This window comes from Oryza sativa, chromosome 4 (assembly GCF_034140825.1).
Source record: "Oryza sativa Japonica Group chromosome 4, ASM3414082v1".
In the NCBI taxonomy this organism is placed as follows: domain Eukaryota; kingdom Viridiplantae; phylum Streptophyta; class Magnoliopsida; order Poales; family Poaceae; genus Oryza; species Oryza sativa.
The window spans coordinates 28246815-28269870 of record NC_089038.1 but is presented as its reverse complement, the minus strand read 5'-3'; the positions used below and the strand labels follow the sequence as shown (position 1 = coordinate 28269870).

The 23056-nt window shown below is 43.9% G+C and overlaps 2 protein-coding genes across 2 annotated transcripts; both read right to left on the bottom strand.

Moving 5' to 3' along the window:
• Positions 1-10426: 10426 nt before the first annotated feature.
• Positions 10427-11300, bottom strand: LOC4336616 (pEARLI1-like lipid transfer protein 1). The gene has a single exon (XM_015779762.3). It carries the CDS (start codon positions 11210-11212, stop codon positions 10799-10801), a length of 414 nt encoding a protein of 137 aa, XP_015635248.1. The 5' UTR covers positions 11213-11300; the 3' UTR covers positions 10427-10798.
• Positions 11301-20611: 9311 nt separating this feature from the next.
• On the bottom strand, positions 20612-21404 carry LOC4336615 (14 kDa proline-rich protein DC2.15). The gene has a single exon (XM_015779640.3). It carries the CDS (start codon positions 21324-21326, stop codon positions 20931-20933), a length of 396 nt encoding a protein of 131 aa, XP_015635126.1. The 5' UTR covers positions 21327-21404; the 3' UTR covers positions 20612-20930.
• Between the last annotated feature and the right edge of the window lie 1652 nt (positions 21405-23056).

The window sequence follows — 23056 nt, the reverse complement described above, 5'->3', positions numbered from 1 at the left end:
GCCCGTGCGGCCGTGCTACTACCAGTATAGTTATGGGTTGCCGTGGTGGGTGCCTGCCTTGGATTTCTCTCTCTCTCTAACGGTGCCATGGTCCATAGGAGTAGGAGTAGATGCGTGCAACATAAAAAAGGTTGGAAAGTGTACTCCCCTCTCCCTATCTCTCTTTCCCCATCTCTGCCTATAGCTTTTGTTTTTCTTCTCTTTGGTTTCTCATCGTTATTATTACTCCCTGATACCTTATCTGGGTTTTATTTTTTTGCCCCCGCGAGCTTGAATTGTGGACCTCGAACGTGTCGATTGGCCCAGCTAGCTTTGACGGTTACTAGTTCGTTTCCTCTCAGTTGCAAGTGGAGCAGTACGAGTACCTCTGTTTAGATTTTACTCCTACATAAGGTGTAGATGGATCATAACAGGAGCTGAAACGAACTTTCGGTTTCGGATTGGAGGCAAACTTTCTCGTTGGTAATCTCCCCTATACACTGTAGTTGTTCTCGCGTCCGACGCCATGAATCGCCGTCAATGCATACTCCGTAAGTCCGTATGGTGTAGAGAGGTATGTCCACTACACACTACCGGGCTGTATTTGGACACGGCCCGCGTCTTCCAGTCCCAACCGCCGAGCCTACGTAATTGCCGGCCCAACTGACATGCTGCGCTCAACTTCCACATTTTCCCGGCCCTTCTTTGGGCCAACTCGCAAACCGCCCCTGCGCGGCATGGAACGCAGCGAATGCTCACGCAGTCACGCCGTCATGCGTCGGCGTTGGAGTAACAGCGACGCCAAGCGGGCACGCACCGCCGGCTAGCCGCTAAACCAGGTTTTGAAAATAAATTATTGATGAGTTTATTTTAAAAGTTAAAAATGCTTAAAAATTATTTTAAAAATCCACATTCTGCTCCTGCCTTTGCTCGACGATGGTTTTGAGCAAACAGTTTTTTGTTAGATTTCTCTCTGTCTCAAAAAGAATCAAACTCTAAAGATAAATTTAGATTTGTTTTTTTTTGAAATAGAGAGAACTAAAGAACGGTATTACTATATCTTTGAAATGGTATAGCCATGATATCTACTCCATATAATATCATTCTCTAGATTCTCTATTAATAGTATTTCTAGACGATATGATTAGTCTCTTCCTTTATCTTTGGTTTTTCTCTCTTCCCTAAGTCTCTTCCTTTATCCTTTGTTTTTCTCTCTTTTCTGCTATAAATCGGTCTGACTGATTTGCATTGTGTAAATAAATACTCTTTTCTTCTAATACACTATTCACGTATTATTATTTTACGTGTTCGTTAAAAAAATAGTAGGTGCAAGTGTAACCTGATGATAATGTAGCTGTAGCCCTGCGTCTGCATGCGAGCCTGCTAAGGATTGTGGTGATAGTGTGGTGACACGGCCACAAGGACGTTTCTTCATTGCTTGCACATGAATCTGGCCTATCTTCTGTCTCAATAGCCACTTTGCTAGGGAAAATCAGTCAAGGTCGCAAAGGACGCTGGTAAACTTTTTTTCCTTTCAATGCCCTGTCGTGTTGACACTTGACACAATGAAAACCCTCCAGGACGAGTTGCCACGGGGGTAGGCGAGAGCTGCAGCACAAGGACCGTGCGCAAATGTATGCATATGAGATGTGATATGATATGACCTGACCAAACTCCTGGTCCTGCTTTACTGGGACAACATCTACAGCACCGTAATAAGTTCTCATTGCTCCAACGCAGACAGTACTGGGATATCAGATTGGACCAAAGAACAGTAGGCACAAGGTCTTCCACAAATTCAACCGCTGTCACGGTGTCACCTACCACAACTTGCAATATTCAGACCAAATCACCAAAGTTTTTTTTTCCTACTTTACACAGGGACGAGGATGATTTTTTTTTTTCAAATTGTTTGATGATCTGACGTTGCTTGGCTGTTTTTTCAGGTTTTATCTCTCCGGGGAATCTCCTTATCATCCTTGTCATCAAATAATGTGGGAGGTTGAAATTAGTTCGAATGTTACATTTCATTCCAATGCCAATCTGCCTAACAGCCCCAAAGCTGATGCATCTGCCCACTTACTTCGGAGCAGTGGAGCACGCAATTACACAAAGCTGCGTTCTGGATTCCAAATGATTACTTCCTCTTTATCCATGATCATGTTTTTCAAACTATTACGTCCCATGTAAAACCTGTTTGTATGAAAGTTTTCGTAAAAAAATATATTTTTTTCAAATTCATAATAATTAATCCTATATTATTTTTACTTATAGCTTATCTTGTTTCACGCGCAACAGAAAAGACGAGGAAGAGCAGCATAATCTAAGGTGACTAGTTTTCACTTTTCAGAAAACCGTAGAATCTCTCACACAACGGTTGGTACCAATTAGGGAAGGACGTAATATCAAATAAATATAAGGGGTGAGACTTCGAACTTAGACAGGCTAGCTCACCACCTTGTAGAGCTAACCAAAATACCTCTGGGCATTTTTCATTGCAGACTAGAAGAAACCATGGACATTGAAATGGTCAGATCTTAGGAGGATTACGTAGAAACTAAATTTCTGAATTAAAATAGGAACCATAAAACATTCTGCATTTATGCAGTCGTGCATAAATAAGCAGAGACGCGAAAGGGCACATAGTCAAGTAAGTAATTGTAGTGACTTGAGTAGCACTACAAGGTTCTTAATTCAAATATTCATAGAAGCAAATTTCAGATTGAATTATTTAGGGGACTAACTTCCTAATTTAAAAACGTTGCATATATCCGATTTGATGTAAAGACTGAATAAAAAATATCCTTCTCTAAAAATAAATGTAAAGAATAAATAAATGAGCAGAGACGAGAAAATTTCCCGATCACCTTCGCAACAGGCCGTGAAGAAGACAATCTTAATTGGCAAACCGAGACGAGACTACAGCCTGGTCTAGGAATAAGTTCATTTTGACTCTTTTAACTAGTGACCGAATTTGATGCGTATCCTGAACCACAGTACCGGATATCTCGACCCCCAACTATTTAAACCGGTGCAATTTAAATTTCTTGGTGGTTTTGGAGGGCGGTTTCGCTGACATGACGCATACGCGACGGTGTTGACCTGATCTTTATCCTACATGGCATTGACATGACGTTTATGTGGCACTAGAATTAACAAATATACGTGGGACTCATTGTCATTTACACAAAAAAAAATATTTGTGGACCCCACATGTCATCATCTCTCCGCTTTCCCTTCCCCTTCTTCCTCCTCCCTCTCTCTCTCCCTTATCTATTTCTCTTTCTCTCCCCTTTTTCCAACTTCGGCCGGCCGCGGGGAGTGGGGCTGGAGCAACGGTGACATCAGCGGGCGAGGTCGGCCGGGTGTGCAAGGTTGGGAGTGGCAGGGGCGGTGGGCGGGGGCGCAAGGTTGGGAGGAGCTCCCTACCCAGCGGGAGGCTACCGGCCTCCGGTTGAGGCGGAGGATAAATGGGTGAATGACAAATGGATCCCACATATATGTTTTCACCTAAGCACCACATCAATGCTGCAGACTGATCAACAGTGCTACGTAGACGCCACGTTAGTAAAATCGCCATCCAAAACCGCTAAAGGAGTCTAATTACATCGTTTTAATAGTTGGAATGTAGATATCCGGTATTGCGGTTTAAGGATACGAATTACATTCAGTCACTACTTAAGGGAGTCAATGTGAACTTATTCCGCCTGGTCTAACCCATTTTCTGGGCCTCTCCTGAAACTTAGCCTATCCAACAATTTCTACCCCCTACGGCCCTACCGGCCCATCGAGTTCCTCACGTAACAAACCGATCCAAGTATATCGATCTGCAGATACGCGTGCATGGTACGCATAAGGTGGGTATACTATACATTCGCGTAGCCGGTAGCAATGGGCACCCGTACGTATGTACGCCCGCCGTGGGGACAACGGAGACGGGGGGAAACGGGGCGCGCGCTCCGCTGCGGCAGCTTTATCCGACATCTCTCACGATCACCACTCCGCCATACAAAAAAAAACCTCCCTTGCCAAACGCAAATCCCCACGGCAACTCGTCGTTTTTCACCTCCACGGATCGCATGGCATTGCGCCCCAGGCGAAGTGGTGGTACTACCAGTCTACCACACAATCACTAGTGTGTGGTATAAACTGGTAGTACGTGCTCCTCTGCTCCGATTCTTTCACGCACCGATTCCCACTCGTTTACTGTGTGTGGGATGCTCGTACAAAAAATGTAGCATAAGCATAACGCCAGTATGGAGTATGCAGCATTTCAGTTCAAACTTGCATCCGTGATAGTGGACTAACTGAAGATTAGTTTCTGAAGGAAGGAAACATGGATCAGCGTTGATGTGTTCAGCGGCTCATGTAATTAACCGAGGGGGTAATTGAATTTGAAACGATACTCAATCCGCGTGACGACGCTTCCTACTTAAGTATTCCAGTACTTCCAGAACAGATGGCGGTAAAAGTGATCCAACTTTTCAGCTATCATTAGCGGGCTGGATTTACATTTGCTTAATGTCTTGGCCTTCAGATCGTGCACTAATCCCCACTTAACCAAAGAGAAAATCACAGCTCTTGTCCAGTTCTGGGACACAGTACATTTAGGTCTTCTCGGCCTTCTCACCGCTCCTATACAAAAAAACAAAGACAATGTACATAGCACATAGCTAACTGTGTCATAGAACTTGGGAAACAAATACTACTACTGTACTATGAACAGCTTTTAAGAAACCATCGGGCTTAACCCATGCAACTTTCTGCCCTTGTATATATTCCCAACGGCAACCCCTCCGTGTGGCCCTTCTCTCTGTTTCCCTCCTTGCACGCTTGCTGCTCGATCCTTGGCTCATTACACTGCCATCAAGATCACCTCATGTCTCCCTTCATATCCATTTCTTCTTGCTGATCATTATCACTACTCGTGTGCCTAGCTAGTGCCTTGCCATGTCTTGCTTGACCTCTCCTCAGCTGGCTCCCAAGATGCAGCTTAAGCTCACTGCCGCTGTCGCCGCTCTCCTCGTCGTCGTCTTCTTTGCGCTCTTCGTCGGCTCATGCGAGGCGCGCCGCCTTCGTGCCCTTGGCAGGGTCAGCTCGCTAAAACCATCGTCGTCACCTCCTACGCCGTACAAGGTTGGTGCAGTTGAAGGAATAACTTGGTATATATCGGAATATAAAGTGTTCCTTTTTTTTGGCTGTTCTAATTTTTCCATGCTTCTCCCTTGTGCAGGATGCGGCAAGCATGAAGCTTCATGGTTCTGATCCAACGAACCAGAAGAAGGATTTATCAAGTACTAGTATGGATCATCACATGGCTAGCGGGGACGATGCGAAGGCGAAGGACGGAGTGGCAATGGCATCACCAGGTGCAGTTCAGACTACGATTGTCGTTAGGGTTTCGAACCGGCTCTCTCATCAGGAGCGAAGGGTGGACACAGCGTTTCATCTGGACTACGCTGGCCCTAGAACCCATCCCCCCTCTCACAACTGATGAGTATGTCGTTCTGTGGCATTCTCTGACTCTGTCTGATGATCTTAATTACTAATATGCAACTTAAGTGATTTATGTATATGAGTGTTCAATCTCTAATTCTGGTGCATATTCTTGCTTGTTTGCTCTTATATATGCTCAATTTGCTAATAAATTAATATTATCGGTATAAATAGATCGTAGAATGTGTAGTTTTGTAGAAAGCTCGCCGGCTAGATATTTTGCTTGCTTGAAATATGAATTGAAGTTCACACACATGTTTATACATGTAAGTTTGATAGCCGTGTGAGAACTATATGTTGACATCTATATGTTGACTATATACAAAACTTGATAGAAACATGAATCGTAAATATGCATTCTACACGTCGATAAGATAAGATAACTTTATGTGCCAACTACTCAAGTAAGTAATAACAGATCGATCTTCAACATTTGTCAGCCTATTATTATATATATATATACCCAGCTACAATTCTACATACACTAATTATTATAGCCTTATTCAAACAGCGGATGATCACATATATATGCAATTAGACAATCATTTTATGAATTGCAATATTCTTATCTCTTGTTTAATTCCGGCCGCCATGATCGTTAGGTCCGTTCCAGCATTCATTAGGAGCTCCATCTCATGGGCACTTGTTTCTTTGGGAAAATATATCGATCACCTATTTTGCTAATTTATGGTCTTTTATCGTCATGTATCAATCAGTCTAAATTTTAATTTTTAATTTTGGAGTCCTTTTATATATTCTTTAATCGTACTCTATTTGCTAGCATTAGATTTCAGACCATAACTAATATAAATATAAAAGTTATAATGGTAAACTATCTTTAATTAATCCTTTTTTATTGCTTATCAGTCATGGCTCAAATGGTCATAGCAATATTTTAATTTGTGTGCAAACATGCATTCTTGGGCCTAGTAATATGTAAAAAATTTTAGCCTATAAATCCTAAGGGTTGGACTGAATTTTGTATACGTGTTTGAGAAAAAAAAAGAAAAGAAACAACTAAGTTGGACTGTAAAAAGAAAAAAGAAATCGTGGGCTGTAGCCCATTAACGCTCCTAATTATACTAGCTAGCACGATACTAGGTAGGGTAATTGGAGTGGGACATCCGGACAAGTGAATTCATGCCCGACGTATGGGCGCGATCAATGATGTGATGATGGTGTTGTTATTACGTACCTGTGTGTAGCATGCATGCAAGATTGCAAGTAGGGGCCAAGGCGGCAACATAAATCGCGCCCATCCGGAATTTAGAAATCACGTGTTCTACTACCATCTGTACACTGCTGGTGCTGGCCATCAATATTGCAGCTATCAGTTACGCATCGGTTCTACTAGTTCTTGCTGAACTCTCACGTTGACCACCAGTCCACCACATATGGAGATGCGGTGTAATTTGGGAACAAACCTCCCTGATCATCAGTTCCATCCCAGCCGAGATTTCAGGCCGCGCATGGCAATATGGCATGCATGCTTTGTTGTTTGTTCCTCTGCGTTTTGTGTGCTTACCTGGGATTGGAGCGCTGTGTGCACTTTTGTTCATTCCACTGGCTATTCTGCTTGTCAACCAAAGAAAACTCGGTGGGTCCATACAACAACAAGCACTAGCCACAAATCCAACACCCTGCAACTCTGCAAAGACATGGAGTCTTCACAAGAGTACTGTTGGCCTCGTGCGTAACTCGCCATCGATCCTGGTAATCTTGGGTTGGAACCTTGCTTCAAGTAAACACAACAGTACGTACGTTCGCTCGCCGAGCTTGTTCCTCCTGAGCATGCTCTCCGTAAGTCACGGTGCCCTGCTTGACGCCTCTGTGTCCTGACTAAAGAATATATTCGCTTCAAATCCCCAAGCTTATTAGAGCAAGGTTAATAGTATCGCTTACTGCGAGCTATACTTTTATCCACATCATTTATAACTAACAGAGTAGTTAATTTGTATAATAAACAGGCTTTAACATTAGCTAATGCAAACAATATTTTATTCCTCATTTATCTGGTTCTCTCTCTTCTTGTTTCCTCTGATTTGTCCGTGAGCCTTTCACCATCTTGAAACGCGTGTGTAGCTGAGCGACTATTTAGTCGTCCACTCATATTCTCTCTCATACCTTTTCTCCGCCAGCTCATCGTTGTAGTTTACGTGGTTGTTTTAGCGCCGGTGTAGCGCCTCCTATTGCACCTGCTCTTAGTACTGCTGCTGCTGCCTCTCAGTTTAACATCATTAGAGGAAGATTAGAGATTGCAGTTTTGCACCAAAAGCAAGCAAGCACAAGTACTAGTCTCATCCAAGAGAAGCTCTATGGAAAATCGTCGTTGACTTGACAAAAATAAGGTGTGCAGAAACAAGCTTCGGTTTCTGGAACAACCAAGCAGTAGTGCAGTACTAGTACTTATAGTTAAAGTTGCCAACCCGAGGAGTGATCCATGTGCATTGGGGGGCATATGCCACACACGAGTCCAATACTGTGACAAGTATCTCAATCTTCCCAAGAATGTCCCCCCTCCACCTCAATCTTGCCAACAATCGGCTAGTAAAATAAGGCAAATGTGATGGGCAGGAGAAACTGGCTGCTCCAGAAAAGACAGACATCCCAACCCAGATCCAAGCTAACAACAACAGCCGGTGCACCTCGCAGCCGGCCCGTCGATCAGGGCTCCATCATCCCGTCGGAGAGGCGGGAACTCTTCCTCTGTTCGAAAGCCTCCCCAGCGTCCAGGCCTGACCACGCCTTTTCACGTACAACAGATGATACAGCGAAACGCCCGGGTAAGACCGTAGGAAGGAGGGAACACCGTTGAGTTTGGGAATCGGCGTACGAAAAGGTCTTGATGTCACTGCACCCTGTCCGCGCCATGCGCGACGCCAGAGGGAGACTTGACGACGCACGCTGCGCGTATAGCGGCACAGAGGCTTGCGGACGGGGGAGGCGCCGCGACCGCGAGGGCGGTTGGAGAAGCGGACGCAGAGAGAGTCCAGAGACAGTGGAGGATTGGGGTTGTAACCGATCTGCGTACGGGTCGTTGCGGCTCCACACTTGACACCTGCAAGCCCATGGTGACACCTTTTAGGTGACCCAAGAGGTTTGGGCCTGATTGGTGCCATCTGCTGGGCCGATGAGCTCCGAACACGACCTCCTTGCTGCTTTTTTCCTGATGGGTTGGAGCATCTCCGTTCTCCAACAATCACTCCATCAGTCTTCTCAAGCTAAATTTTGATAATTTCAGTTAAAAATCGTGCTTCAACAACCTCTCCCACTGAATGGTCAAACCATCCGGTTGACCAAATCCCTCCACTGATCACTTGCCAAATTTGATCAACCACACTCACTTATTAATTGTGGGCCCCATATGCTATCCCCCTCTTCTTTTTTGCTCTCACGCATCTCTCTTCTCTACATCGCTATTGTCCGCCGACGTCCCTGCCACTACCCCTTCTCCCCTTGTGCCAGTCTCGAGGGAACAGTATACATGCCGACCACGAGAAAGTAGCTGGTGTAGGCTTGGGTGCGTTTGCGGTGATGGCCGCAGTGGTTGTATGGAGGAGATGGAAGCAAAGGAAAGGAAACGTGCGGGACAGCAGGAGGCACTGCCCAGAGGCACCAACCATCACCATAGGAGGAGGATGGAGTTGGCATGGGCTCGGGCACAGTTACTGCCGTCCTTTTCTCCAGCATCAACTGCCACTACCCTGTTCGGCGTCGAGCTCATCCTTGGAGTGCTGGTCTTGAAGTAGCGGGGGCGGACGGGGATAGAGCTGAGGACAGCGGAAGAGGCGCCTCACCTTCCGCCGCGCCGTCTTCCGCCCTCCCGCACCGTCTAATCCTCATTGGTGTTGCCTCGTCTAGCGCTACCCCCTTCCTCGTCGGCATCTCTAGTGGGATAAGACGAAGATGGGGAAAAAGAGGAGGGAGGAGAACATTTATGAGGCTGATATATCGGTCCCACTATTATAGATCTAGAGTGAAGAGGCTGTTGGAGTGAGCAACTAGTTTTACTTGCCAAATCAATTAGAGAGCTGGCTATATAGATGTTTGAAGAGTCTAATTTGTATGGTCTGTTGGAGATGGTCTAAGAGAGGTCTCCAAAAGTTAATGAGCATACGTGCGTCTAAAAAATAATGATGTCATCTATTAAAAAAAACATAGGGAGTACTTGTCTTTTTCTTTCAACAACTCTTTATTTACATTTCTCCTCACTATATCTCCACCAACCTCCCGCTACTCATATACTCCTAATTTAATTGGAGGCGTCATAGTTTTTTTTTCCTTCCTCCTTAAAATCTTCAAAACAAATTAGAATTCTTTAGATTATGGAATCAAGGTAGTAGTACCTTGTTGATCAACATTTGATACTCCACAGTCACTGATATGATATGATATGATATGGCAACGGCCACGGTCCCAGCTCTCCTCCTCCTTGGCTTAAGATTTTTTATCTGTTTCTAATAATCTGATGTGACGACCCTCAGACCTCAATTATCATGTGAAGTTCAAAACTTTGATGATTAAATGGTGTATAAATAATGTGTTCTTCCTATTCTTCAGAAGAATAATAATTCTGATGGTGGTCAGAAAAATCTAAGATTCTCAAGTGATTAATTGACATTTGATTAATTTTAGATTCCCTTGTGTATACACATCTTCATACATTTTCTGCTTTATATAGTACCATTTAGACTACAATACAGAAAAGGATACTATATAGGGACCATATAACACCTGCCTTTCATGCAAAGCACGAGAAAAATGTCTTTTTAAAAAAAATAGAAGAAAATTAAATCGAATGAAAATCGAATGCTACTTTTTTAGGACTTACTCGAGTGCTACTGGGTCATTGATCAATAAAAAGCAACCTTTTCCTCAAAATGAAACAAAGTTCATGAAAGGAACAGTAGCATATATAAGAATATTACCTGAGATAGATGGCTTTGTTGAATTTTCTCCAAAAGACAGGACAATAAGAAAATATATTAACGATTCACAACTTTCAAATTCGTGCTATTACAAATACACGATATAATGACTCCAACTTATTGCAACCTTTGTAAACAGAACAAACGATCAAACCCGTAGCAAATTTATGAAACAAATACACACCAATAAGTGTACACTCGATCGACTGGAACGGCTCTAGTTCTGCAGAACCGCGGTGGAACGTTTGCGACAGAAGATCAACGGTGGTATAGCTATATATGCATGCATGCACATATAAATGCAGCGTAAATGCAACTATGCAAGCGTGCACAGGCGGCGGCGGCGGCGGCTACGAGTGTAGATAGCCACGCATATATATATGCATCAAGTTTGTTTAAGCGCAGGTGTAGCCACTGGGGACGCACTTGCCACAGTAGTTGACAAGGAGGCTCAGCTTCACCGGGATGTTGACGACGACGCCGAGCACGTTGGCCTTGATGGCCGTGCAGAGGCAGACGGCGGCCTCGAGGTCGGCGAGGCCGCTGATGAGGCTGCAGCACGGCTGGGCGGGCACCTGGCCGACCTCGCCGCTGATGGCGCCCAGCACGTCGGCGCAGGCCCCGAACTTGAGCGTGTTCACGGGGCACTTGTTATGGTAGGACGGAGTAGTTGGAGTCGGAGGCGGCGGCGGCGGGAGGGCCGGGGGCGGCGGCGTCGGGCATTTGCCGCACGCGCAGCCGCAGGCATTGGCCGTCGTGAAGAAGAGGAGGTTGATGGCCAAGAGAAACACGAGGATCTTGGATGCCATGGAGCTTATCCTTAAGGGTATATATGGCTATTTGCTAAGGCCGGTGTAGGATATCAGAGCTAGCTAGCTAGTGAGAGATGGGGATGGTCTAGTGAGAGGGTTATGTGGGTATATTTATAGAAGGTAAACCTGCAAAGGACAAACCCTAACCTCTCTCTTTCGTGGTTATATTGTCTAGCAGTAACACGGAAAGTTGTTTTCATCTTTAGAGGAAACATCATATCATTTCTCCCATCTTACATAAAAACTGCATTCATCCTAAAATACAGCAACTAGTATGAGATTTGACACAACCTAGAAGTCTATCAAGATTTGTTTTACTAGTTGTATCTAATCCGGTACTAGTTTGCTATATTTTGAAATAGTAAGAGTAGTCATTATTTTTTTTAAAAAAAATGAATAATAAGATAAGTTAATATGAGATAATCACTCCACAAACATAAAGTTTAATTTCGACTTCTACAAGTTGTAACAAAACAATAAATATAATTGTGAAGTGTTATAGTAAAAGTCGAATTTGACCTTACATGTTTCTGAAATGATATATCCATATTAATTTATCCTATCATTTTTCTTTAACTATTTAGGTAATATACAAGAAATAAGGGGATGTCCCCTCGTGGATTGAGAATTCATCTTCGGAATAACACTTTTATTGGAGTATGAGTGAATTGTTTGTACGTCTTATTACTTAGCTTAGGAATTTATGTGAAATAGTTGGTATATTCAGCTTGATATGGTATTAGAATTAGAGGTTTCAAATTATAAACTGCCAAACATAATAAAATAAACTTTACATATTAAATGTTACCACCACTATTTTTTTAATATATGACATGGTTGACTTTTTTAATCCACTTGACAAGCTAAGGTTGCAGATTATAAGGTTGGTAGGGGTGGATGGGGGAGGTGAAAGGGCGGGCTTTCCCAAGCTTGGAGGGATGACCGCAAGTGGCAGAGGACTAGCAGTGGGCGAAGGATGCGAGGAGGTCGCTAGGCAATGGCGATGTCGATTGAGCCATCGAGATGGATGAGAGCTATGGATTGGTGTTGGAGGCAAGACAAGGAAAACAATAGGGTTAGAAGCTGTCAGAGACCATGAATACAGTAGGGTGGGGGCACCTAACTGTCGCCTAGCTTGGAACAATGGAAAACAAGAAGGCTGGTGGGGCCTTGCCTGCGCTAGCAAGGCTTTTTTTTTTTGGGGGGGGGGGGGAGGGTGGAGGGGACGTTGGCTAGGAGAGGTGGCGGTGCAGAAGGAGGTGGCATGTGACTTGATTGAGACCACTGGCGATCTAGAAAATTGGTTTACTAGTGTCATAACATACATACTGGTATCATAGCATGCTAATCATGCTTAAGCAATGGCGTTATCCTATATGAGTAAACAATTTAACCATAGGTTTTGCTAAAAGTTATCGGTATCACCAGACACTGAACCTAATACTTTATATTCATCCCTGATTGTGACTTGTGATGGAAACAAGGGGAGGAGGGAAGAAATAACATTGGAGGTGGTATTGTAGCTGCACGAACCATGGCACGATCCGAGTCATTTAAAGGTGACTTGAATGAGCGAGATTTTTCTTAGAAATATTATAGCAAGCTTAATAGTACAGCAAACCGCTAGCTCTAAAATTGATACATTATCTACAATCACTCTAATGACCTACTCATACAATAGTTTTATATAAATATATATCGCACCATTAATACTTAATTATAGCCTTTTTTTTCCTCTCTCCTATTCTCTCTTTTTATATGTGCTTGTAGTTAGAATATACTCCAGCATGTTCTTTTTCTGAGATAGACAGTCTCTTAAAAATTAGCTACATGCCTTATAATATTATTTTTCCTCTATATATTTATTAATAAAGAGTAAACTACACGGGTGGTCCTTAAACTTGTAGGGGTGTGTCATCTAAGTCTTCAAACTCTCAATATACAGATCCGATTCCATAACATGTCAACGTATGTCATATAGGTCCCAAATCTCCACAACTTCTCTAGGATCCTACATGACACTAATGTGGCATGCCACACGGACGTGACATGTCATAATCTTGACTAACAAATGGGACCCACTTAAAAATTTTCATTTCCTTTTTCTTCTATCTTCTTTCTTTTTTATTTTTCTTCCTTTTCTTCTCTTTTTCTTCTCTTTCTTCTTTCCTTCCTCTCAGTTCAGCTGTAGGCCACCACTGAACGGGGTGCTCGAGTCATAGAGAAAGGAGAAAAAAAAATAGATTTAGGAGAAGAAAAAGGAAAGAAACGGAAAATGAAAATTTTTAAGTGGATCCCATTTGTCAATCAAGATGATGCCATGCCACGCCACACTAGCGCTACGTAGGATCCTAAATGGGTTGTGGCGGTCTGGGACCTAGATGATACACTTTGACAAGTTCTGATATTTTAATCTACATTTTGAGAGTTTAGGGATCTAGATGACACACCCCTATAAGTTTAAGAACCGCCTATGCACTTTACCCATTACATATATGTGTTTAGATTCATTAATATCTATATGAATATAAGCAATGTTAGAAAGTCTTAAAATATGAAACGCATAGAGTAATAAATAACGTGTTGTACTAATTTAAGCATACCACTTCTAAAGAAAGTAAAGATGAGCACATTTATTAACACATGCCATGCCTGACTATCCATTCTACGCTACTCCTTCTGTCCCATAATATAAGTGATTTTGACATTTTGCTTGTACCGTTTGACTACTTATATTATTCAAAAAATTTGTGCAGATATAAAAAACAAAAAGTTATGCTTAAACTACTTTGGATAATAAAGTAAGTCTAAAAAAATAATAATTCTAAATTTTTTTAATAAGACGAATGGTCAAACAGCGCAAGCAAAATGTTAAAATCCCTTATATTAGGGAACAGAGGGAGTACTTTCCTGTCTTTCTGATCAATTTACAGAACAGGCATTAGCCCTTGTTTAGTTCCCAACATTTTCTTCAAACTTCCATCTTTTCCATCACATCAAAACTTTCCTACACACATAAAATTCTAATTTTTTCTTCAAACTTTCAATTTTAGTTAAACTTTCAATTTTAGCGTGGAACTAAACACACACTTAGAATCAAACTAAAAAAATTCCCTACTCTTCGGTACAGATGGAAAAAGATATGGCTGGTAGCTAGGCATATCAAAGAAAACCCATGTGGAAATGCCAGGGCCAGGGCGAGCAGCGAGCTCGTCCTGAGCTGGCTGGCGAGAGTTGGCTTGGGAGCTAGCCGGCGCGGCCTGCGTGGAGCGCGCACACATCAGCATCGTCGCCAGCTCGGCCGCCCGCACGCGCTGGTCACCACAGGGTTGATCGCGCATTGGCTCCATGGACCGATAGAAAGCGAAGTATCAGTCGCGCGCGACCTCACGGACTGCACAGTAGCACTAGCGTGTGGCAGAGGAACTCTCTGTGATGTATCGGCCGGTGATCAGGTCTGCACAGTACTCATGGTCTTGGAAGACGATGAACTCTGTCTGTATTTGGCCTTTTGTTGGCCTGCTTATGGGTGAAGCGCTGCACCGACGTTACGCTCCTGCTTGGCTACAGGGAACTTCTGGCTGAGGATTGATCCATGTAAAATCCGTGGAGAAACTAATGTGCTCTTCATTCATTCTTCAATTAATCATGACCGTGTAATAAAGCATCTTTGCATGGTTAATTAGATCGATCTGTCGACGGGCTGTAAACTGGTTACGGGCACACATGCATGCCCCTCTGTCAACGGCAGAAGTACGTACGTTCATCGCCATCAAGTTTTCCAGGATGTGGCCCAACGGCAGCCCACGGATTGGAGCCCATTGCATGGAGGGCGGCACACTGCACAGTTAGCGCGTCCCAGCCTGCGGCTCTGTGCCACTGCAAGCAGCGGGCAAGAAAGAACAAGGAATCAGTATAAGCCACGCGTACGATATGAACAGAAATATCTGGCGTAATCAAGTTCTCGTGTCTCATGCAACGTCGTCACTTTCACCGGCACAAACAGCGTCCCGGCCGGCCGGGAGGTCACGGGTGGACGGATGTACGCCTTGACGATTTGATCGATGCGCTACCCATGGTATTGTTGCCGTCGGCGACGAGAGATTAAAGTATGTTTCGACAGATCGGTTGCAGTGGGAATGTTCCACTGTACCAAGGGCAGGGTTTAGATCTGGATCTCTTGAAACAATTATTTGGGGTTAGTGATAATTTCGCTTATCTCTTTGTACTTTTATAATGCAATCAAGTTTTTTGCGTTGGGCGGACGTGCATGTACAGGCATACCTTACAAATTAAGGGATGTACGTATAAGCTGATGTGCGTTTTGTAGCCGGATATCCTTGCGATATTGGACGGCGAATTTCTTTGGATCCTCCTATACTTTGCGGGTCGGTCACGGCATAAATAATCAATACGGTACCGAACTTGTTTCTCTGATGGATCGAGAACTATATACGTGGTCCACCACCCGGCTAGCGAGCCAAGGATGGTCGCGCGCGGATTCGTGGTGCACCTACGAAATCCACCGCAGCCGACAAGACCTCCCCGCGGTGTATTAGCCCGGGCGCGCGCGCCCCTGCGGTGTACCGAGAGCCGGGTGGACGAGTAGGTCAGTAGGCCACTCCGGCCCACGTGCTTAGAGCAAGTTTAATAGTACAGCTAACTATCAACTCGAAATCATCTATAATCAATGTAATAGCTAATTTATACAATAGTTGTTTACTATACTACTAATACATAGTCACATATGTCATATACACATTACGTCTTGAAATCCGTGCTGCAACTGACTACAAATCTGTAGCCCGCTGCTCTTCTCTTTCTTTCTTTATATCTTTAAAATATGTTTATAGCTAGCTTTTAGCTTGCTATTGTACCTGCTCTTAATAGTATAGCTAACTATCGCTCCAAATCATCTATAGTTAATTTTATAGCCAATTCATACAATAGTTACCCATAAACATATACTACACAATTAATATCTGGTCTCTCCTGTCATATATACATGCATCTTGCAGTTCGTGTTGTAGCTGGCTACAGATCTGTAGCCCGTTGCTTCTCTCTCTCTCTCTTATTTTATCTCCTTAAATATAGCTGGCTTATAGTCTGCTATTATACCTACTCTTAACCAGAAGAGGTAAGTAGGTAACGTGTGTGATGGCTTCGTTGCCCTTGTAGTTGCAGCCGTCCACTATTAGCTCTAATTTATCTATAGCCGATCTAATAACGAATTTATACAATAGTTGCTTACTATACTATTAATATATGGTCCGACCTGTCATACACACACTGTGTCTTGGAGTCCATACAAATTTGTAACCCGCTGCTCTTCTCTCTCATATTTTATCTCATTAAAATATGTTTATAGCTGGCTAATAGTCTGCTATTGTACCTGCTCTGAATGGTGGGTTCACCGAGCGAATGTTCGCACGCGGTCTAGGTCCGTGAACACTTTTGGTTCAACCCACGTATGTTATCTTTTTGCCGAACATGAGAATCTGTTGTGAGTGAATTGCATATTGGGCCATATAAATTTACCAGAGCTTCAGCTTAGACCACTGAAGCATCTAGGCCCCTGGTGTTAATTTTGGTAATTAATGACAAGCACTAATTATGGACTAACCGTTGTCTTTGAGCTATACATTTTAAGTTAGGTCCACGTCATATGTGCGCATGGATGATTATCGATGGATTAAAATTGACGGCGCAAAGCAAAGGGAAAGAAGACGGTAAAACTAGCGCTTTAATTTAGAATTGATCGAGGTGTAGGGCGATCAAATTTGCTAGTTTAATTTTAGTTTCGCCGTACTATTAAGAGGGGTAATGACCTAGCAAAGAGATGATTTTAATTGCCACATTAGGTCATTGCATTTTCATTTGTGCTCTCTTTTTCATTACACACACATTCATTTGCAAATTCACTGGGTTCGGCCTGACCAGGGGCGGTCAGACCGGCCACATAGTGGCGGTCTGACCGGCGTGCCCTGGCCGGTCTGACCGGCCCCGCGGGCGGTCTGACCGGCGGCACTTTCCCGGTCAGACCGGCCCCCTGGAGGCCGAGATGATGCTGCTCGGGATGGCCGATACAGAGCCGACGGAGCCGTAGTCGGTCAGACCGAGCTGATGGCGGTCTGACCGAGCCGAGGCCGGTCTGACCGGCCACCCCATGTCGGTCTGACCGGTCAGGCCGATGGGGCCCTCTGACAGCACTTCAACGGCTAGTTTTCTAGCCGTTGCAGAGTAGCACGGTCTGACCGGCCACATACCTTCGGTCAGACCGGCAGAGCACAAAGTTGGGGGATTTCGCCACCAACGGCTAGTTTTGGTGGGTGGGAGTATAAATACTCCCCCACCAGCAGCAAGGGGGCTCTCTTGGCACCCAATTCAATTGCATACACCCCTTGCACCTCTCTCACACTCACTTGAGCTTTGTGTTCATCCATCTAGTGTGTTAGAGGGTTGTTTAGCCAAGAGTCAAGTGCATTTGCTTCCATTGTAGAGCTAGTGTGGCACTTGATCATCTCCACACCGGGTCATTGCTTGTTACTCTTGGAGGTTGCCGCCTCCTAGACGGCTTGTGGAGGAGTTGCCCGGTGACCTCTCCGAGAAGATTGTGGAGGAGGCCCGGCGCCGGTTTGTGAGTGGTTTGGAGTTCACCACCTTCGGAGTGAAGGAAGAACTACCCCGAGTGATCGAGGCTTGGGTAGTCCTCTCCGTGGGCCGGCTTCCGCCTTGCCCACCCCTTGACGAAGGGGGCGTGCGGTGGCTTTGTGGTTGAGCGGTGGAGTTGGGCTCGCCTCAATGGGGAGTAGGAAACCAGCGAGTTTCCGAACCTCGGTGAAAAATCTCTTGTCTCATTGTCTCATTTGATTGTCGCATTTACATTTGTGCAATTTACTTTCCTAGAGATATAATTGAGCCACTATCACCCTAGGTTTGCAAAACATAACTTAGTTACTTAGTTAGAGTTCACCCTCACCAAGTCTAGCAACTTAGGTTAGATTTGATTAGGTGTTATTTAATTTTTAAATCGCCTATTTACCCCCCTCTAGTCGACATCTCAATCCTACAACCACCCCTAATACAAAGATTTCACTTTAGACCATATAACTTTACTATTTTTTTCACTTTGGACCACCCTTGTCCACCATCTCCAACTTCAGCAGCCTGCTGCCACTGTTGGTGTGTGCGCCACCACTGTGAGGATGCCAAGGTGCCGTGAGGGCTTCCACACGATTGTTGCTGGCCTCTGTCCACTCATCCCCTCCCTTTCAGTTTGTACAATCGAGCTGCCATCGAGCATGGGTGGCTTCCTCAAAATTGATCAACAGAAGCTTAGAGCTGGTCGGCACATGAGCTCCAACCGTTCTTCGCCTGCTCTGGCCGATTAACTCGAGCTCAGCTGAAGGCTGAAGCTATCTCTACGCGAACTGGCCCGATGCACGTGCTCGCAGCCTCGCACTCGACTGTACCTCCTTCCTAGCGCGCTCTCTCTCTCTCGGATGCATTGCCGGAGTTGGTGAATGCCCGAAGAAGCAACGGCTTGCCGCTTGCGTAGTGCAGTAGTGGTGGCAGTCAGCTAGCAAATGGAAACGGATAGACTGACAGATTGATAGAATAGTGGCCCAATGTGCAAAGATGGTAACAAACCCTTGCCTAAAGTGAAAATATTGCATATGGCCTGGTCCAAGATGGAAATTAGGCAATAATACTTGGCCCATGATGCAATTCACTCAAAACTTTATGCATAGCTAAGTGATTGTCCAGTACTCTAGGAGGTATTAGAAATACATCATAAATGTGTAAAATTTGATACCCTACTATTAATTAGGAGATATGAAAATTACACTAAAACTTTTTTTTACCACTTGTTATCTTTGAGCTGAGGCACTGTAAAATTTCTCTTACACATATAAATGATTTATTAAAATTTTATTGTAAAAGTATTTCAATCCGAATTCGAATTAAATTTGAAAATATACTGTTTATTTAATTTTTTCTTATAAATATTCGGGATGTAAAATTTTTTGCGTAAATATACCGTCAATCTCGCACAACCGTTGCGCGAGAATAACGTGGGAATGACGTCGTGAGCGGTATCCGCGGCGAAAGCGCGAGACCGCTCGGTCTCACGGAATGGTACAGCGAGACAGAACGGTCTCGCGCAAGGACTGAGCGAGACCGGTGCCATGCTGATTCAATTAGCGACTAATTATCTTAATTAGCAATTATTTATTTATTAATTAATCGCTAATTAAGATAATTAGTTGCTAATTATTATTAGTTAATTGCTAATTAAGTAATTAAGCACTAATTAAATGGAACCGGTGGACAGTTTCGCTGTTTGATTCCGCGAAACCGAACGGTCTCGCTCTTCCATTGCGCGAAACCGCGCGCTCTCGTGCCTTCACCGCGCGAGACCGTGCGCTCTCGCACTTTGAACGCGCGATACCGCCCATGACATCACACCCACCTAGGTTTCGTGCAACGGTTGCGTGAGATCGACGGTATATTTACACAAAAAATTTTGCATCCCAAGTATTCATGAGAAAAAATTGAATGCATAGTATATTTTTAAATTTAATTCTCCGAATTCAAGGTTTAAATCGGAGTCGAACATGTAAACTCTTTCAGTGCATAAACTTAACCAAAAATTAAAAAAAAACATGTGCTGTAAAAGGAAAAACCATAGGCATATTCGCATGTCTAGGTCACGCGAGAATGTTCACGCCTGCAACCCTGCACCCCTTGTCCGATTGGCCTCTTGTTGACTTGTTGACGTGTAGCTTAAACTCCGGCTCGCACCTACTAATAGATTGCATCCTCATTAAACATGCATTTTTTAAGAAAAAATGGTTCATGTACTAGATTTACTAACTATATATCTACAATGCAGATGAGTTATTTTCCCAACTATATATTTATGATCTCTTCTTGTTAAGAATATGTATGTGCTATTACACCAATTAAACGAAATTTGTGTTAAATTTATTGTGGGATATATATGTGTAGAATTTAGTACAAGTTACATGTTTTTTTACGTGTGCGCACGCTTATCTTTGGGGGCCGGGGTATATAACATTGTCATATATTTCCTCCGTTTTATATTGTGTGTCTAGATTTATTAACATATATATACTTTTTTCATCTCAAAATATAGCAACCTAGAATCGAATTGAACATATCCTAGTACTACGAATCTGGACATGGGATACGTCATATCCGGTCCTAGATTGCTATATTCTAGGACGGAGGGAGTATATGAATGTGGGCAATGCTATAAAGTCTTATAATATGAAACGGATGGATGGAGTATTTTAGTAGAATACATTTAAAAAAATCATTACATTTTAGACGATGACATGAAAGTGATGAGTAAACATGCAAGCACTTCAGTTACAAATAACAGAGCAGAGAGACTTTATTTTTACGTACTGAATACAATACAAGTGATATGAATCAAACAATAATTTCCAAAAAATAAAACAAACATGTACCCCGATGCATAATCTCGCGTACGCGCGGAGAAGGCCACAAATTAAACAAAATCATATCGAATCAAACCAGATACGTACTTCTTGCCACCAAATGCACGCATGCATGAACATGCCCATGCATGACAAGTGACAACACGCTGCTAGCACGTAGGAACCAAATAAACCCCTGTTGCGTTGAGACGTGCATGGATCGATCGCGCGGCTACTTTATAAAGCCTTTAGAAGCACTTGAAGCCGGTGGGCACGCGCTTGCCGCAGTAGTTGAGGATGAGGCTGAGGTCGACGGGGAGGTTAAGGTTGATGCCGAGAATGTTGCCCTTGATGGCCGTGCAGAGGCACACCGCCGCCTCGAGGTCGACGAGCCCCTCCAGCAGCGGGCAGCACGGCTCCGCCGGCGGCACGCCCACCTTGGCCTTGATGAGGCCCAGCACGTTGGCGCACACGCCCAGCTTCAGCGCGTCGCGTGGGCACTTGCCGAATGCGGCGGGAGTCGGGGTGGGCGTCGACGGGGTCGGCGGCGTCGGCGTCGGGCAGTGGCCGCCGCAGGCGCTGCCCAACGAGAAGACCACCAGGTTGACGGCGAGGAATAGCGCGATCGAGGCCTTGCCTGCCATTGCTGCTGCTGGATCACGCGCACTAAACCGAAACGATATTAATTATCTCTTGATAACTCGATCGATTTGCTTAGTGCTTGTGATGGTTTGGCATTCAATTTGACGTCGTATTTATAGGAGATGATTAAAGCAATATAATGCTGATTGGTTATATGTTATGACGAGCAACCATGCATGTGAGGGTGATTAGGAAGCTGATCTGGATTCTCCAAGGAAAGTACGCTGGAAATACTTTAGCTAGTATTGAACAGAACTAGCTAGAGACCAAGATTGCTGCTTTGTGAATGCACGTTGACGTTTGTACCTGCTTGAAGGTTTTGGTCATAATTCTGCTTAAGCATATTCGCGTATGGGGTGGCTGCTCTGTCTCTCTGTGCCTAGCTAATAACGTGCACAAAATGCCAAATAAAGTTGGTTTTAATTAGTAACGATGCAATAATTAATGATCAGGGAAAATAAACAGCGAAAGAATCATTCGACGAAGGACACCCGTGTTAAGTTGTTTTCAGGTTTCATAGTGTACGTACTTGCAGAAGAGGGAAAATAAATTCCAGGCTGCAGTTTTGTTTCATTTGGCTCACGGGATCGTCGTCGGATGATTCTATCGAAAATTCGAACATATGCACTTGTAGTCTTGTTTGGTTTGCCTCGTATGTAAATAATCTAATCACGTCGCTGTGCTACCTGATCCAATATATATAATCACGTCGTTGTGCCGTCGCAGGTTTTTTTTGGCTTTTTCTTCGTGTGGGTTTAGCCTAGGTTTTTACTTCAAACCATGCTTATGTGAGGGTTTTTGGCTTGGTTTTCTCTTAAAATCTAGGCCAAGTCTTTTCTTCTTAAATAAAAACAGACACTCTTTGTCCTCTTCTGTGTTTTTCTTTTAAAAAAAAACTATGATCTTAGACGTTAACTCTAATAAATTTCGGCTGACTTTCTTCAGCCAGCCTAGTGGAAAAAGGAGTAGATCTTGAATTTTGTCTGCCAGATGAGTTACTTATTTATTACATTGTGTTTGATTTTATTCGCTACAACATAACCGTTCATCTCTGACGGTTCAATAAGGTTATCACTAATTATTGAGTGATCCGATGTTGATTATTACTCGGTTGTGAGAAATGACTCATTGTAACATGTGAACATCCGTGAGTGATCAAGACATCTATAACGGGCCAAAAAATATCAAATGTGACATATATGAAAATCGACAAAAAAAAAAGCAAAAAACATAATCACAGTGGGAGCTTGCAGTGCTCGAGGCTGAGGGTGTAGAAAAGAGAGGGAGAAACGACAGTCCGCCACTATTTCATTGCTTCTGCTCGGATGGGTGAGGGTTAGCACTTAATTAGCAGCATCCGTGTCGGTGCTCCGGCTTGGGATAGGAGCTAGACGGTAGCCGCGTTGGTGCTCGCCGTCATATGGGCCACTGTAGTGGCCTCTAGTCATTATCGTCGTCGTACTACATAAGATCCTATGTTCTTGAGCTCAAACTAGTCGAATATGGCATCCTCGAGCTCGAAGTAGTCAAATTCAGTTACTTTATTATTTGTGGAGAGGGTTAAGCAAGGGAGCATTGCTGGTTGTAGGGGGCGAAGGAAGAGACTTGGGGAGGGAGGGGGGAGGGGAGGGGTAAGCTGGCAACATCTGCATTATGCTCATGAGTACGATGAGCGCTGCTCGTTTCAAGAGTTCAACTTGTGCGAGAGAGATAATAGAGATGCAGGTCGCCA